The sequence below is a fragment of the Acomys minous genome (assembly GCF_964271855.1).
Source record: "Acomys minous genome assembly, chromosome: 16".
In the NCBI taxonomy this organism is placed as follows: domain Eukaryota; kingdom Metazoa; phylum Chordata; class Mammalia; order Rodentia; family Muridae; genus Acomys; species Acomys minous.
This window is the reverse complement of record NC_140498.1, coordinates 84,281,457-84,299,008: the sequence shown is the minus strand read 5'-3', so window position 1 is coordinate 84,299,008 and position 17,552 is coordinate 84,281,457. Positions and strand designations below refer to the sequence as shown.

At 50.7% G+C, this 17,552-nt stretch overlaps 3 protein-coding genes and 1 long non-coding RNA gene across 6 annotated transcripts in view; 2 read left to right on the top strand and 2 right to left on the bottom strand.

Annotated features, from left to right (window-relative positions):
- ATP6V0A2 (ATPase H+ transporting V0 subunit a2) overlaps positions 1-8,816 on the top strand; it is a 31,476-nt gene extending 22,660 nt beyond the window's left edge. The window contains exons 15-20 of the mRNA XM_084762020.1: positions 799-1,009; positions 2,376-2,495; positions 2,927-3,046; positions 3,552-3,669; positions 4,477-4,648; positions 6,095-8,816. Coding sequence (XP_084618146.1) covers positions 799-1,009; positions 2,376-2,495; positions 2,927-3,046; positions 3,552-3,669; positions 4,477-4,648; positions 6,095-6,200 — 847 coding nt within the window. The 3' untranslated portion in view covers positions 6,201-8,816. The remainder of the gene's footprint in view (positions 1-798; positions 1,010-2,375; positions 2,496-2,926; positions 3,047-3,551; positions 3,670-4,476; positions 4,649-6,094) is intronic.
- On the bottom strand, positions 39-731 carry LOC311586144 (ubiquitin-like protein FUBI). The gene has a single exon (XM_084762064.1). It carries the CDS (start codon positions 486-488, stop codon positions 93-95), a length of 396 nt encoding a protein of 131 aa, XP_084618190.1. The 5' UTR covers positions 489-731; the 3' UTR covers positions 39-92.
- Positions 6,441-9,423, bottom strand: LOC311586146. Its single transcript, XR_014775459.1, has 2 exons — positions 9,298-9,423; positions 6,441-6,715 (listed from the first exon to the last, which is right to left on the bottom strand). It is a non-coding gene; the product is annotated as an uncharacterized lncRNA (long non-coding RNA).
- DNAH10 (dynein axonemal heavy chain 10) overlaps positions 9,304-17,552 on the top strand; it is a 117,579-nt gene continuing 109,330 nt past the window's right edge. For 2 of the 3 annotated variants that reach the window (XM_084761998.1, XM_084761996.1), the window contains exons 1-6: positions 9,304-9,623; positions 11,176-11,259; positions 12,805-12,908; positions 13,738-13,846; positions 14,958-15,073; positions 16,083-16,305. In XM_084761998.1, the coding sequence (XP_084618124.1) occupies positions 9,410-9,623; positions 11,176-11,259; positions 12,805-12,908; positions 13,738-13,846; positions 14,958-15,073; positions 16,083-16,305 (850 nt within the window). In that variant the 5' untranslated portion in view covers positions 9,304-9,409. The remainder of the gene's footprint in view (positions 9,624-11,175; positions 11,260-12,804; positions 12,909-13,737; positions 13,847-14,957; positions 15,074-16,082; positions 16,306-17,552) is intronic. The other variant, XM_084761997.1, reaches the window with a different exon arrangement.

Genomic DNA, 17,552 nt, shown 5'->3' with positions numbered 1-17,552 from the left:
TCCAAGCAAAACCACCATTCACATAAACTTACAAACACTTTTTTTTTTCTGGGCAAAATGGCTTTATTAGAGTGCCAGGATCACAGTGGGACTTAGGAATTAGTATTGGGGCCCTTCTTCTTGCCAAAGGCGGGCACAACATTGGCAAAGCGATGGTTGTACTGCATTCGCCACTTGGCCCAGACTGTCGTCGTCTTCTTCTCCTGTTTGGCCACCTTGGGAGTTTGACCTCTCACTTTTCCAGCACAAGCCAGGGAACCATGGTCTTTACCTCCCAGCATGCGGCCAGCTACTTCCAGAGTGGTCAGGGCCTCTACACCACACTGGCCTGGGGTGTCCTCATCCTCCAGTGGCGAGCCTGCCAGAAGCATGACTTGCTCTTCAGGAGCAATGCCTTCCAGTGAGGCCACATGAGCTTTGATCTGGGCGACCGTTTCCTGGCACACCCTCGAGGTGACCAGTTCCTGGGCGCAGATAAAGAGCTGCATATTGGCAACTAACCTGCAGATGGCGCTGCTGCTACCACAAAGATGGAGTCAAGAAAGAGCCTTACATACACTTTTAAACACTGATTTCATGAAAACTGTTAATTTTAGATTTTTAAAATCTGATATTCTGAAGCCAGACCCGGTAGCAGCTTGTGTTTGTGTGTGGCTCCCTGGTTCTCTCTCGTCTGTCTCTTTCCGCTGTGGGTGGATCCACAGCTCTGGCTCGGCACACACTCATGTGGAGCCCTGAGTCGGCCCGTGGCACTGTAGCAGCAGAGCCTTTCAACTGCCTCACTCACTCCTCTTGCAGGCACTTTAGGAAGAAGTTCAACATCTACCTGGTCTCGGTCCCTGAGATCCTGTTCATGCTCTGCATCTTTGGGTACCTGATCTTCATGATCATCTACAAGTGGCTGGCGTACTCCGCAGAGACCTCTCAAGAGGCCCCCAGCATCCTGATTGAGTTCATTAACATGTTCCTGTTCCCATCCAGTAAGACACACGGCCTCTACCCAGGCCAGGTGAGTGCTCCTCTATCCAGGCCATGTGAGTGCTCCTCTACCCAGGCCAGGTGAGTGCTCCTCTACCCAGGCCAGGTGAGTGCTCCTCTATCCAGGCCATGTGAGTGCTCCTCTACCCAGGCCAGGTGAGTGCTCCTCTACCCAGGCCAGGTGAGTGCTCCTCTACCCAGGCCAGGTGAGTGCTCCTCTACCCAGGCCAGGTGAGCTCTCCTCTGCCTGGTAGTGACAGCCCTGCACTCAGCATTGTCCACGTCGACAATGACAGAAAGAAACCAAAACCAACAATGTGAAAAAAAGTAGTCTGCTTGTGTTTCTGATTTTCCTTTTTTTTTTTTTTTTCTTTTTCTTTTGAGACAGGGTTTCTCTGTGTAGCCCTGGCTGTCCTAGGTCCTGGAACTCACTCTGTAGACCAGGCTGGCCTTGAACTCACAGTGTTTCACCTGCCTCTGCTTCCATAGTGCTGGGATCAAAGGCGTGTGCTGCCACTGCCCAGCTTAGTTTTTTTTTTTTAATTTATTATTTATACAATGTTCTGCCTGCGTGTGTGCCTACATGCCAGAAGAAGTTGCTGGGAATTGAACTCAGGACCTCTGAGTCATCTCTCCAGCCCTAGATTTTTTAATTTTTTTTTTAAATAAAAGAATGCTTCACAGGTTTACATATCATCCTTGTGCAGAGACCATGCTAATCTCTGTACGGTTCCAATATTTTAGTATGCGATGGCAAGACAAGTCCCTGTTTAAAATTTATGAGTGTGTGTGGGTACCTGTGTCCATAGGCCAGAGTCAACTTTGGCTGTTTTTCCTCAGGCACCATCCACCTCTTTTTTATTTTTGTGTGTCATGTTCTCTCCCTGGCCTGGAATTGCCAAGGTGGGCTACTGTGACCGGGTTGCTAGCCCTAGGAGCTCAGCCACGGAGGGCTTTGTAAGTGAGGTCTAGGATCTAAAGCAGTCCAGACTGTGTCACTTCCTCAAACCTCCATTTAGAATTTTTCTCAAGGTTTTTTTTCCTTTCTTTCTTTCTAGACAGGGTCTCTCTGTGTAGCCTTGGCTGTCCTGGACTCACTGTGTAGACCAGGCTGGCATTGAAGTCAGAAGTCAGCGATCTGTCTGCCTCTGCCTCCCGAGTGCTGGGATTACAGGCGTGTGCCACCATGCCCAGCAAGTTTTTTTATTGCTCTAAAAATAATATTTCAATGCGATGTCGTGAATGTTGTGAGTTGGAAGAGGTGCGGAGGGTGGCCCTTGGCCGTGGGGACTTGGCAGTTATGTCTCCTGCCGCTGGCCCAGAGTCATCCTGCTTCACTGCAGTGACTCTGTGGCACCTCTCATCCTCATGGACGTCTGTCTGCCTTGCACCACCAGGCGCACGTCCAGAGAGTGTTGCTGGCCCTCACTGTGCTGTCTGTGCCCGTGCTGTTCCTAGGAAAGCCGCTCTTCCTGCTATGGCTGCACAACGGGCGCAGTTGCTTTGGCGTGAACCGGGTGAGTGTGTCCCCCAGAGCTGGCTTTAGTTGGAACCTCCCTTGCCGTCGGGGTGATACTGTGCCACCACATGTGAACAGGCGTTTCCTTAGGTCTCCTCACGGCCTCTCCCAGGTGGACGGCCAGAGAGGAGGTTCTGGGTCACAGGGCAGTTCTGCAGTTTTTGAGGACTTGTCACTCTTTTTCTGTAGCGGCGGGAGCATTTTACCTTCCCAGCAGGAGTCACCAGGGCACCACTCGCCATCCCTGCCAACACTGTGACTCTCCGCCTTCCTCCATTGCTCCCTGGCAGTCTAAAGCACATGAGGTGTGCATTCTCTTGGAGGCAGTTTGCTCCTTCCCAGAGAGCTGCGTCACAAGAGAAGTGGTTACTTGGGTTGTGTCCCAGCCCTGTGACGTTCCAGGCGCTGACACTGGGCTTTTCTCGTTAGAGCGGTTACACGCTTGTGAGGAAGGACAGTGAGGAAGAGGTTTCTCTGCTGGGCAGCCAGGACATAGAAGAGGGGAGCAACCGCATGGACGAGGGCTGCCGGGAAGTGACGTGTGAGGAGGTGAGCTGCGAGCTGACAGGCTGGGGAGGGAGGGAGCCTTTCAGTGGTGCTTAATGAGGCCTGTAGAACAGTGTGACTTCAGGCCAAGCAGTGGTCTCACAAGTTCATAGAGCAGAGAGAGCAGAGTGAGAAAGGACCAGGGTCCAGCAGTCTGTCCCCTCACAGAGACACCTCCTACGCCCGCTCCCTGGCCTGGAGCATGAGGCTCTGCTGTGCACACGCGGCTGGGAGAGGTCCATTTGGATGCTGGCTAGTCTCCGAGGCCAGCTCAGACGCCCCCGCGGCAGCCACGGGTGCTTGGGATGCAGAGAGGAAGCTGAAGCCTGAGTAGACTGGGGAGCTAGTGTTGGGAGATGGGTGGGGAGCCCCACAGTCCCCCGAGAGCAGGGCTCCCATCTGGGCTCTGCTGATTGTAGCTCTCAGCATGCTCTGCCCGGGGGCCAGCCAGGGACTCCCAGTGGGGCCGTTTGTGATTCGGTGTCTGATGTTCTCTGTTGCCCCTCAGTTTAACTTCGGGGAGATCCTGATGACGCAGACCATCCACTCCATTGAGTACTGCCTGGGCTGCATCTCCAACACCGCCTCCTACCTGCGGCTCTGGGCCCTCAGCCTGGCACACGCACGTATGTTACTCAGCCCTGTGAGGTGTTTGAGCTCCGCAGGTGGCTGGTGATGGCCGAGGGCTGTTTGTTGTTGGGACCCACCTTCTGATCACACAGGCTGCAGTCCTGGCCTAGGCACAGAGGGCTCTGGGAACTGAGGGCCTGGTGACCCCTGGCACGGCGCTCCCCTCTGTATCGAGTTCCTGAGTGCGTCCTAGGCATTGTTCTACACTAAATGGAGTATTTTCTCTCAAGCAAGTGCAGCAGCTGCTCAGCCATAGTTGAGGCTTCCCGGCAGTCCTCGTGTGCACGGGTCTGCTAATGCACAGCTGAGTTAAATAGCTCTGCTCCTCCAGCACAGCGCATGCGCCACACTGTCTTAGTGTAAGTGAAACACACCAGTGTGGGGTGTTCTTAGTCCACAGGCACCTGAGCCTGTGCATTGTAATGAGAAGCCGTGTCACTTTTCCAGCCTGGAGGTGACTGGCCACTGACCGCACTCAGTTCACACAGCAAAACACACAGTTGTGTTGCTCTGCTATTCTGTGGCAAAGCCCTGTGACACAGGACAGAGAGCAAGGCCACCTGTGTCCCAAGACAGAGTAGGTGCAGAGGCTCCCTTGCTGGCTGCAGACCCAGACTTCCAACAAGCCACTTGTGAGGGTCAGACTGGTCACTCCATCCATCCCGGGCCCGGAGTCAGACAACAGGAGGCTGTGCCAGAGCCTCCTAAGATTGCTGTTCTTACAGAGGAAGACCTGGAGGTCCCAGGCCACCAATGGGGAGGTGTTGCGAAGGCTTATGTTTTCCAAATGGCTTGGTTTGCAGAGCTCTCTGATGTGCTGTGGGCCATGCTGATGCGTGTGGGCCTGCGTGTGGACACCACCTATGGGGTCTTGCTGCTGCTGCCTGTCATGGCTTTCTTTGCGGTTTTGACCATTTTTATCCTTCTGGTCATGGAAGGGCTTTCTGCGTTTCTCCATGCCATACGCCTTCACTGGTGAGTGTGACCTGTACCCTCAAAACAGTATTTTAAAAATGAAAATGGGGGGCTGGAGAGATGGCTCAGAGGTTAAGAGCACTGGCTGCTCTTCCAAAGGTCCTGAGTTCAATTCCCAGCAGCCACATGGTGGCTCACAGCCTCCTGTAACTCTAGCTCTGGGGGACCCAGTGCCTCTGGTCTTTGCAGGCACCTGCATTCATGTGCACATATATACAAGACACATGCTTTTTTTTTTCTTCAAGACAGGGTTTCTCTGTGTAGCCTTGACTGTCCTGGACTTGCTTTGTAGACCAGGCTAGCTTTGAACTCACAGTGATCCACCTGCCTCTGCCTTCCAAGTACTTGGATTAAAGGTATGCACCACCATGCCTGGTTAAGACACATACTTTTAAAATATAAAGGATACAGGAGCTGGCAAGATGGCTCAGTGGGTAAAGATACCTTCCAAGCTGGGGACATCAGTTCAAGCCTTAGGACACACATGGTGGAGGGGGCAAACATATCCAACAATTGTCATTTGGCATTCACATGTATAAGGTAGCATGTGCACCCACTCATATACATGTGCACATACAAATAATAATAAAAAAATTTCAAAGCCACAGTTAAGAAAAAGACATATATATTTTTTAAAAAAAGGCAAAAGACATGTATATAAAACCCCTTTCTAAATGCAAGGTTTTTAATGGGTTAGCTCCTCCCTACTCAGCTATGAATTAGAGTTCAGAAACAATATACAAGTTTATTACCAGTAAAAGAAAATGTCTGTGTGTGTATGTTCCACTTTTTTTTGTTGTTGTTTGAGACAGGGTTTCTCTGTGTAGCCCTGGCTGTCCTGGATTTGCTTTTTAGACCAGGCTGGCCTTGAACTCACAGAGATCCTCCTACCTCTGCCTCCCACATACAGGTGCCACCATGCCCAGCTGTATATGTTGCCAGTTTTATTTACATTGGGACTGGCAGGTATCACTGTCTAGCATTTATGTATTAGTACCTTCCTTGTTGCTGTGAGGTCAGAGGTCAACTTGCAGGAACAAAGGGTCTTTTTACTGTGCGAGCCCTGGGGTCAAGTGCCTTTCCCCCTGAGCCATCTCAGCAGCCCTCCAGAGTATTGGCAGCGCTTCTCAGCATGCTGCACTGGGGTTCCAGTAGCCAGCGTGACAGGAGGCCCTGCGTCTCATCCTCTGTGTGTCTGGGTATGAGAGCTGGAGGTGTGCTAGACTTCCTGACACACTAGGGGGTCGGAGGACACATGGGAGACAGGATGGAGCGGGGCAGTGTGGCCTAGGGAGAGTGATCAGGTGAGCATGTTTATGCCAGGAGCGCAGAGAGGATGGGAGGACCTTTTGAGGAAGTGTGGAGCCATTCCTTCCCTCACAGTTCAGGGTGCAGTCATGGTGGGAGGCGTGGTGTTTTAATACATGTTCATTTTTCTTTTTCTAGGGTAGAATTTCAGAACAAATTCTATGTTGGTGCAGGCACCAAATTTGTTCCCTTCTCCTTCAGTCTGCTCTCCTCCAAGTTCAGTAATGCTGACAACATAGCATGATCACATTGCTGCAGCCAACCCACTCTCAGATTTATGGAGAACGATCATGTTACAGAATTCACTCGTCAGATTACGACAGGAAAACTCTACCCTCCTTGATTGCCTTACGACTCAGCCAAATGATTCTGTAAGACGCACCTCTCCCTCATGTTGAAGATTTTCTAAAACCACTTCGGACACAGAGATTTCATTGGTTTTTATTATGAGCAAATATAAGTTAATGCCAACATTCCTTTAAAGGTATTTCTTAAAGCGTAAGATTGGAGAAGAAAAGCCAGCTCAGCAGCAGCTAAAAATGGTCATAGATGCCTTCTTTTCAGCTTTAAAACCATGAAGTTATTCTGTCTGAAGCAGATGTCAGATACTGTTTTCCAACAGCTCGAGTTAAGCCTGGTTTTCCAGATGTTTCTGCTGGGTAGTCAGCGGGTCTCCTTACCCTGCATGCTCAGGATGCCTGTGAGTTCTCAGATGCTCTCAGAATCAGGAGGAGGGCAGTGCGACAGGCCAGGCTTGTTCTAATAATTGGAGGAAATGAGACAGAATAACACAACAGATGGCTGTCCTGCTTGTATATTTTTAAAAGATTTTTGTCCTGTTACCCTTATGTCAGGCAGTCACGACAGTGGTCCATTCAGAAAGATGACTCTGAGCCTTAAAACCAAGTGCGACTGCAGGGAAGGCCGGTGAAAAGTAGGGTATGTATTTTTATAGCAAAGAACAAATGAAGATATTTTACCACAGAGACCTTGCTTCTACTTGGGAACAGTATAGTTTTTTAACTTACGCACTAATTCTAAATAAAGGGTCTGATGGCCACACAGTTTAATTTCCAAAAACTGTTCAGGTCAGTTGCAAACTGACTCTCACTAACCTGTCAGTCTGTGCTCTCAACTGTAACAGCCGCCTCCTCTCGTGCCCCTCAGCTTTGCATGAAGTTGGCTCAGTCCACTGGACACTTTAATCCATGTCAGAGTCTTACAAGTTGTGTTCATTTTCACAGTTTATGTTAAGTGATTGTAGATAAGTATTTCAGAAAGAAATCCAAGGTTGGGGTGTGGCTTGGTTGTTTGATCCTGGAAACCACCTTGTCCAGGTGTGGTGGCACCTGCCTCGCATTTCTAGACCTCAGAAGGTGGAGGTACAAAGATCAGGAAACTCAGGGTTACCCTTGGCTATGTGGTAAGTTTGAGGCCAGCCTGAGCTATGTGAAGCCCTAAAGAAAGAAAGGAATCTAACGTATTTCTGCCCTCTTGAAATTCTGAGTCCCCTGAGCTAGAGACTGCAGCCCTTTCATAAAGCCAAGCCTCGGGCAGCCAGGATTGAACAGTCTCCGGTACTTTAAGGGCTGCCTGCTGAGACGCATGCGCTGCCTGTGCCCAGCTGGACTGGGAAGCCAGCCCTCTCCAGCTGCCGTGGGGTCTGCACTGATGGGCACTGCAGCTCCAGCCTTGGTGCCCTGTGTGCCAGCTTCGTGGAGGAGGAGTGGCTGGCCAGTGTTAAACCTGCTCTTACCTGTGTAGGAGGCCACCTCCATGTTGTCACCCTTATTACTGTGCCCCCCAGGGACTTTGGTCATCACAGATGTAACTGATTCCAGGAACAAGGAACAAACAGGAGATGCAGTGTTTCGTTTGTTTTTTGTTTTTTTGTTTTTGTCATGTTTACTGTCCCTGTTGGCAGTTGCCATGAGGCCACCTTTCTCTTGTAACCAGCACCTCTTACCAGGATACAGAATGCAGAGCGAGAGTGACTTCTCAGTTACGTCTCTCACACTTATATAGAATGGCATCACATAAACACAAATCACTCCTTTGCGAACCCTCTGGAGATACAATTGATAGCATCCACACAGAGGGAAGCAAGCAGCTGTTCAGTGGTGTCACGTGTTCATCTTCCTAGACAATGTCAACAGCCACAGTGGCTGTCCAGGTGTTCACCAGGTAACTTACCCTGGTGGAGAGGCCCTGTACGGCCAGAAGAGGCATCCAAAAAGGGCTTTGAGCTCTTGGGCTCTCCCTCCACCATGGGACCTGGGACAGACTCCTTTTCCCTCAACTCCTCCCCTGGCTTCAGTTCTGGAATGGGTCTGTATTTAATGCCACCCATGGAGTCCTTGGCCTTGTAATTCTCTCGCCCTGTCTCTGAGCTGGCACTGTAGGTGTGCAGCGCTGGGCATGGCCAGGAGTGGGTGGAGTGACATCCAGGCCCAGGGCTCCATCTGCAGTAAAGAGGCGCAGACTATCCATTGGTAACTTACAGGGCTGGTGAATCATGCTGTGATTTTAGAGTTGGACTCATTTTGGAAAATAAAAACACGAAAGCAGCTCCAGGCGCACCTTTCTCTACTGGGGGCTTAAATCTGGGTTTGCTGGCTGGGAGACAGCAGTTCGGAGTAATGCTCTTCCTGCCACCGCCACCGGTACCTCAAGAAATCCCCAGGAAATGCCACTCCTCAGGGTGACTTAACAAGACTGGGTTCTGGAGCTGAGGCCTGGGGCGGAAACTCGGGGAGCCAGGCAGGACTGCATGGCACAGATGCATGGAGGGACTGACCTGCCTGTCACCATTCAACTTCCTTTTGCTAGTGACAAATAAATCTATATTTTTGAGATGCCAGTGTCTTGTTTTCTTGTGATCCTGCTCCTTAGCCCCTTATGCCAGAAAGAGCCAATCCCGTCCTAGGGTCCAGCTGGGTGTTCTCCATTCCCTCCCTAGGACCAGCAGGTGTTCTCACAGTGCCTGGTGGCCGAGCCAGCCCTGCCTGCCTGCCCTGGGTTGCCTGTTGGAAAGGGTTCATTTGATCCTAGGTTAGCAGAGACCTTGGAGGAACACTGCTCACCTGCCTAGGGACAGCAGCACCTGCAGTGGGCTGGGCCCTCCTATATCATTCAGCAATCAAGAAAAGACCACGTCGTAGGTCAGTCTGAAGAAGGTAATGCCCTGGTTGAGATTCCTTTTTCCCAGCTCGGTGTAAGTTTGTGTCGATTACTTAGAGAAGCTATTGCTTCTAGTCCTGCCTGGCTCCACCTCAGACCCTTGCCCTCGTCTCCGCTCAAGCTGCCAACTCCCTTGCACGTCAGCTTTGCAGCTTTCCTACCTGCAAAACCGGGGCCCTATGCCCCGCGCTGGTGCCGTTGCCCAGGTGCCCGTTGTCAGGGGCGCCGTTGCCACGGACGCCGCCAGGCTCCCCGCTCGGTCTGCCCTGCGCCATGGACGACCTGCGGGTCCTGTGGATGCGCGACCGCCTGTACACCGCCTTCGACCTCAGCAACCCCAGACTATTCGAGGATCTGTTGAACCGCAACGACAGTGAGGCGGAGGACCTCATCCTGCATTTTCTCAACCACTCGAGCGACGAGGACTCCGCCGCCGCTGTGTTCTTCTACCGTGCCCTGGTGCCGGAGGAGGTGGAGGTGGAGATAGGTGAGCAAGAGCAAAGGCCACCTTACAGCCTGCTCCCTGCTGGCATTTAGCCCTACGACGTGTCTGGGGGCCGGGGCTTCTGTTCTCATTTGTCCTCTGAGGGGCGCTGCTATCCTCGCTCACAAGCCCTCAACAGTACAGGGCTGCGCATGCACCAAGACGGCCCAGGAGTCTTCATCCTAAAGATTCTTCGGCCAGCGGGAGGGTCCCCAAAGCTAGTAGAGTCTGCGGGCCTAGCCTCCCCTCCCCCTAAAAAGAGGCAGCAGGCCAAAGTGCTGTCTCTCCTGACACTCTGGAGACGAGGCAGGATCACCTGAGGACCATAGCAGGATTGTGGGTCACCTAAACCCCATAGCAAGCAGGCAAGGAGAAAAAGGAGAGAGGAAGGACAGAGAGGAACAGACACAGCATTACGACACACTGAGTTCTGCTCTCATTTTTTTGTTTTCATTATTTATTATATTGGGAGACAGGGTCTCATAGCCTAGGCTGGCCTGAAATTCACTGTGGAGAACAAAGTACCCTCAAGAAAAACCAGAACCAAACCAAACCAACCAACTAACCAACCAACCAACCAAAAAACCCACCCCACAACATTAAAAAACAAAACCAAAAAAAGAGCCAGGCATGGTGGCAAATGCCTTTAATCCCAGCACTCAGGAGGCAGAGGCAAGTGGATCTCTGTGAGTTCTAGGCCAGCCTGGTCTACAAAGCGCGTCCAGGATAGTCAAGGTTACACAGAGAAACCCTGTCTTGAAAAACCAAACAAACAAACAAACAAGCCAAAGTAAGCTAAAACTCAATCCTCCTGCTTTAGCGTCACCAGCGTCTAGCCTTCCTGGCCTTCGTTTTTCTTCCCCAGGTGAAACTTAGGCTGAACACATTATCCCAGGTCTCTGGGTTAGGCACATTCATTACAAGCAAGCAGAAGGCACAGATTCCAGGATATGCTCAGAGGATTCTATATACATTTTTTAAAAAAGAAAGAAAAGAAAAGAAAAGAAAAACAACAACAAAGCAAAGCAGAAACCTGCACCAAGACCCTAACTTCTTGCAATCTCCAGGGACTCTGGCTAGCAGCAGGCAACTGTCCCCTGCGTTGTCTCTGAGACAAATCAGACTGGCTTTCAACTTGTTATTAGTCTTGAACTCATGATCCTTCTCTTGCCTCCGGAGTCCCTGGATTATGGACCTACGCCACCATATTGGTCTCAGTGGGTCAGTTTCCAGGCTGCGCCCAGTGCTGCAAAACATACCACATCACGGTGTACCAAGTCTCTTGCATCCTCCCCTCTTACTTGTATCTCTTCCAGGCTGATGGTAACTGTACTACAATGCACCCTTCACTCTTGTCTGAATTGGCACAAGTCTTCCTTGCTGGCCCCACCCAGCACCATGATGTTTTGCTGCGACATTTCTGAGTCCTCTGCGGGGTCTATCCCTACCCTCTGGTTTTCTTTAAAGCAAAGGTTCAACCATCTCATATGGGGATAAATGCTATTTGTCTCTCTCTCTTTCTCTCTCTTTCTCTCTTCATTATGGTTCCAAAAAGAAGATGCCCCTTTGGTCCCTGAAGAGGAGGGTGAGGAAGAGGAGACTGAATCTCAAAAAGCAGAGGACGTTGATAAAGTGACAGGTGGGTGTCTGGAGGAACTCAGGCCACTCCTGCATGGGGAGTCTGGGATGGAGTTGGAGGTGAGTATGCGCACAAGGGTCACACGGCCTTATTAGGACAGCAGAAAACAACAGCAGTGTCTCGTTTCACAGGTCCAGAGGTCCAAGGGCCACACTCATAGTGTCCCCCAGGGCCTTACGCCCTCTGGAAGCTCTAGGGAGGATCCTACCTTGCCTTGCTCAGCAGCTGCTGGTGCTGGCACTCTCGGCCTCTGGGCCCAGCAGTCTCACCTCTCCTTCGCTGTCATGTGGTCTCTCCCCTAAAGGTCTTAGCCAGGCAAAGCCTGAGGCAGGGCGTGTGTGTGTGTGTGTGTGTGTGTGTGTGTGTGTGTGTGTGTGTGTGTGTGTGTGTGTGTGTGTGTGTGTGTGTGTGTGTGTGTGTGTGTGTAGCTGTGTCAGTTAAATCCAGGAACAAAAAGCATCCTCCTTTCTTCTTTTGTATTTTTGTTGAGACAGGGTTTCTTTGTGTAGCCCTGGATTTCCTAGAACTCGATCTGTAAACCAGGCTGGCCTTGAACTCAGAGATCTGCCTGCCTCTGCAAGCAGCGCTGGGATCCAAGGTGCGCACCACCACCACCTCTCGACCTTTCTTCTTCTTCTTTTTTTTTTTTTAAAGATAGGGTCTCAAGAGTGAGTTTGGGGTCAACCTGGGCTATTTGAGACTGTCTTAAAAAACAAAGAAAAAAAAAACAACCCAATGCATAAAACTCAGTGTTAGCCTTCAAGCTCTAGAACATTCCAACCCTCCCTGGTTGCCAGTGGATCTGATAGATCAGAAGTATGTTGATTTCTTCTTGGTTTTTCATTTTTAAAAAGACCATTTAGTTTAATGTGTTTGAGCGTGTGCCTGTATGTAGTATGTGTACTATGTGCATGCAGTACCCACAGAGGCCCAAAGAGGGCATTAGAACCTTTGGAACCAGAGTTACGGATGGTTGTGAGCTGCCATGTGGGTGCTGGAAACTAAACCCAGGTCCCCTAGAAAAGCAGCAAGTTCTCATAACCTCTGAGCCATCTTTTCAGACGCTCTCCATATTTTTTTTTTGAGACAAGATCTCATATAGCCCAGCCTTGAGCTCTAGGTAGCCAAAGATGACCTTGCACTCCAGATCCTCCCGTATCCACTTCTGAAGTGCTGAGCGACAGGTGTGTGCCACCGCACCTGGCTGTTTGTTTTTGCTGAGTTGGAGATGGGGGCCCAGGGGTCTACTGCTGAGTCGCACCTTTAGCCTTGTGACTCTTATTTATAAATCTCTTGTAATGTTAAAAATCATGTCAGAGAGATCACGTGCTGGACACCAGAGCCAACACGTACGTATACCTGGGAGTCACACTGGAGGATTTCCCATGTGTGGCCTGCTGTGATGGCTGCACCCCGGGTCCGTTGCAGAGCATGTGATAGGTCAGGAGCCAGCGGAGGACAGGAACTGTCACCCTAAGGCTTCAGGATGGTGGGGCACCCTCGTGCCTGGCCTTCTCCACTCACACAGTGGGTTCCATTTTGCAGCCAGTGTTTCGAAGCTGAGAGACGGCTCCATGACCGCCTCCCTCTTCAGTGTGGAGGATGACGACCTAGAGAAAGAGGAGACCTTGGACAAATCACATGGCAAGGTGCGCCCCGCCCTCCGTGCGAGTTGGCAGAGTGCCTCAGGGGCCGCTCGTAAGACAGGGCCACGGGCACAGAGCATGCAAAAGGCAGGGCCATGGGCACAGTGCATTCAAGCAGGCATTTCAGAATCCTGCTGTGGAGATTTCCCAGAACACCCTTAGATTCATTGACTAGCCGACGGACTCAGAGGGACCAGAAAAGCTGTCCCAGGAGTTCTGGCTTACAGAGAAAGGAGGAGCCATATATAGTGGCACACACTCGGTATACAGACATGCAGGCAGACAGGCAGGCAGAACACATGAAATACATCTTTAAAAGCCCTAAACCTGGAGCTGGGCGTGGTGGCGCACGCCTTTAATCCCAGCACTTGGCGGGCAGAGGCAGGTGGATCACTGTGAGTTTGAGGCCAGCCTGGTCTACAAAGTGAGTACAGGACAGCCAAGGCTACACAGAGAAACCCTGACTCAAAAAACCAAAAATATAATAAAAATAAAAATAAAGAGAAATCTTTTTTAAAGAAATAATTATACACACACAAAGACATAAGCATGCTTCCCACCGAAGTCCCCAAAACACCAAACCAACCAACTATAGCCAAAGGCAGCGGGTTTCTTCCAGTGGACCGCCCCTCCCAGCTCCCCGTCAAACTTTCCCGGGTCAGTTCATCCACTTGTCACTGAGCTGTCTGGATGGTAGAAGATTCAGGGCCAGGGTCAGCTGTCTGGAGATGAGTTAGCGTTTCCTCCTCCTAAGGGATGAGATGCTCCATTAGAGAGCTTCAGGCTCTACTGAGCGCTTACCTGCCGGCCCGATGGTGGCTTGTCTTTTCAGAAGTTTGTAAAGCGCATCATCAACAGGCTGGACCTGCACGTGCGCTGCACCCCTGTCCCCGAGGAGCTGCTGGAACAGAATGTTGTATTCTTCCTCAGAAGCTCAAAAGGTATCTTCACGCTGTGTGTGTGTGTGCGTACTCACATATGTGCTTGTGCACATGCACATGTAATGGTGGCAGGGGTGTGTGTGTGTGGGGTGGGGGTAGGGGAGGCAGGTAGGAGTGCACAAGCATGTGTCAGCAAGGATGTCATTAGGACTTATTCTTCAGCACTTTTTTTTTTCAAAGACAGGGTTTCACTGTGTAGCCTTGGCTATCCTGGACTCCCTGTGTAGACCAGGCTGGCCTTGAACTCAGAGATCTGCCTGCCTCTGCCTCCCAGTGCTGGGATTATAGGGGTGTGCCACCATCACCCATGCAGTCCCAACCCCCTCACCTCACCCCCACCCCCAAGACATTGTCTCTCTGTGTATCCCTGGCTGTGCTGGACTTGCTTTGTAGACCAGGCTGGCCTCGAACTCACAGAGATCCACCTGCCTCTGCCTCTGGAGTGCTGGGATTAAAGGCGTGTGCCACCATGCCTGGTTTGCAGAGTCTTCTAATCAAACTCAGAGTGGATTGATATGGGTCGTCTCAGTAGCCACCTTGCTCTGGGGACATCGCCTTTCTCTGCCTCCTGTGGCTGGAATTGTAGTGTGCTGCCACACACACCTGGCATTTATGTGGGCTTCCAGGGATCCCAACTCTGGTCCTCACGCTTGTGTGACAAGTGCTTTGACTACTAAGCCATCTCTACAGCCCTGAAGATATATGTATGTTATAAGAATTTTATTTATAAGCCAGGCATGATGGCACATGTCTTTAATCCCAGCACTCGGGAGGCAGAAGCAAGCAGATCTCTGTGAGTTTGAAGCCAGCCTGGTCTACAAAGTGAGTTCAGGACAGCCAAGGCTACACAGAGAAACCCTGTCTCAACCAACCAACCAAACAAAATATCTATTTTTAAAGCTTTTATGTGCGTGTGTGTTTATGTGCACCACATGCATGCCTGACGCCCTCCGACTATTTTAGTCTCAATTTGCCCAGGCTTGGCTTAGATGCAGGTTAGCGTGTCTTGTCATCTGACTTTTTTGGACCAGAGCCTCTGAGAGGAACGAGAGCATTTTGGGAATGTCCCTGCTACCCGTCATCTCAATGCCCGGGGTCTGTTTTTGTTTAGAGGCAATCCCCGAACCCAGCGACATGAAGGAAGCGATGGAGTTCATGCCGGAGACCATGGAGTACGGCATCATAAACTCTCAAGTGCTCCAGTTCCTGAGGGACATCCTTTGCCAGGTAACTGTGGCTCCTACACAGACACCCCCTTCCCCCATCCTACCCCCAGCATCTCCAGGGCAGTGGCTACTTTTTTGTTTTGTTTTAAACTGTTCTTTTTTTTTTTTTTTAAGATTTATTTATTTATGATTACACAGTGCTCTGTCTGCTTATACACTGGCAGGCCAGAGGAGGGCATCGGATCACATTATAGATGGTTGGGAGTCACCACATGGTTGCTGGGAATTGAACTCAGGACCTCTGGATGAACAGTCAGTGCTCTTAACCTCTGAGCCATCTCTCCAGCCCCCCCCTTTCTTTTCCGAGACAGGATTTCCCTGTGTCGCCTTGGCTGTCCTAGACTCACTTTGTAGACCAGGCTGGCTTCGAACTCACAGCAATCTATCTGCCTCTGCCTCCTGAGTGCTGGGATTAAAGGCATGCGCCACCATGCCCGGCTGGCAGTGGCTACTTTCAAAGAAGAGCTGGGGAGTTTGGTCCTGGTGACAGATGTGGGACAGGAGGTCACTAGCTGTCTGTGAGCTCTTTTACTTAACATCTGTTTGTCTACAGCCCTGGCTGGCCTGGAATCCACTTTGTAGCCCAGGCTGGCGTTGAACTCACAGGTAGTTCTCCGACTCCTGCCTCTCAAATGCTGGGATCACAGCTGTGTGCCGCCACACTGGGCCTCTGGGGGACACCTTTCCATCTTGACTTCTGAGAACAGAGACACTGGCCGCTTAAGCCAATCAGCCTGTCCGTTATACAATACCCTCAGAGTCATACAGAATTGCTTTGGCCACACATCACGTAACCAGCAGACCAGGGGAGCCCACTGTGACTTTCCTTGTATCAAACTCCCTCTCATCTCAGTGTGCAGCCCCAGGCTGCCTCGAACTGCAATCCTCCTGTCTCAGCCTCCTGAATGCTGGGATTACAGATCCGCCTGGCACTGACATGCGTGTCTGTCAGCCTAACAGGCAGCTGGAGACGCTGGGCAATCTAACCCAATGAAATCGTGCATTGGCAGGTTTTCATGCCGGCGCTGTCTTTCAACCAGCACAAGTCGGAGTCAGGCCTGGGGGCATCAACTGCAGAAAACCACGAGTTCTTTCCTTCAGAGGCACCAGAGTTACCCAGCGTGGCTGGGGAGACAATGGAGTACCACAGCATCCAACTAATACGAGATGAGTTCTTAATGAACCTTCAGAAGTTTGTGAATAACATCCAAAGGACCATGCAGCAGCTGGAAGGTCTGTTCTGGCCCCTCCCCTCCCCGTTCACTCATCCTAGGAAAGCAGTGCAAAAGTCCTGAGCACCTATTAATTCTGCTCATTTTAGTGTGTGATTTTTTTTTTCCACTGGTTTTTGTGTTTTGCTATTTAGCCTTGCCTGTCCTGGAGCTCATTCTGTAGATGAACTCAGATGTCCACCTGCTTCTGCCTCCCAAGTTGCTGGGATTAAGGGCATGGCTACCACTGCCTAACAGTTTGTGATTTTTTTTTGTCGGGGGGAGCTGGTTTTGGAGACAGGGTCTCTCTGTGTTAGCCTTGACTATTCTGGACGTGCTTTGTAGACCAGGCTAGCCCAGAACTCACAGTGATCTGCCTGCCTCTGCCTCCCGAGTGCTGGGACTAAAGGCGTGCACCACCACACCCAGCCAATTTGTGATTAAAAAAAAAAGATTTATTTTATTTATTATGAATACAGTGCTCTACCTGCATGTACACCTGCAGGCCAGAAGAGGGCATCAGATCACATCATAGATGGTTGTGAGCCACCATGTGGTTGCTGGAAATTGAACTCAGGACCTCTGGAAGAGTAGTCAGTGCTCTTAACCTCTGAGCCATCTCCCCAGCCCCAATTTGTGAAAATTTTAACATACTATTTTATTTGTTTGGGTATTTTATCTGCATTCAGTACCTACAGAGGCCAGAAGAGGGCACTGGATCCCTTGGAACTGGAAGTTAAGAGTCTGTTGTGACCCATCGTGTGGTTGCTGGGAATCTAACCCAGGTCCTCTGGGAAAACAGCCAGTGCTCTTCAAACTATTGAGTCATCTCTAGGCACTCCTTTCCTTCCTTCCTTCCTTCCTTCCTTCCTTCTTTTTTTTTTTCAATTTCTCACCCTCCTGTCTCTACTTCCTGTGTGCTGAGATTACAGTCATGTGCCGCAGCGCTCAACTTATACAGTGTTGGGGGTTGAACCCTGGGCTGACCATTATACATGCTAGGCAAGAGCTCTACCCGCTGTGCCACACCACCAGCCCAATAATTCTTGTGTCTATGCTCACCGGAAATGGGAGGGTTTAGAAACCGAATGGTGCCCAGCACTCGGGAGGCAGAGGCAGGTGGATCGCTGTGAGTTTGAGGCCAGCCTGGTCTACAAAGCGAGTCCAGGACAGCCAAGGCTACACAGAGAAACCCTGTCTGGAAAAAAAAAACCAAACAAACAAAAAAGAAATCGAATGGTGACACCCCTGTGGTGATGAGGTAGCCCC

What these genes read in the sequence shown, in the direction of transcription:
- LOC311586144 (XM_084762064.1), bottom strand. Translation starts at nt 488, where the DNA reads ATGCAGCTCTTTATCTGCGCCCAGGAACTGGTCACCTCGAGGGTGTGC.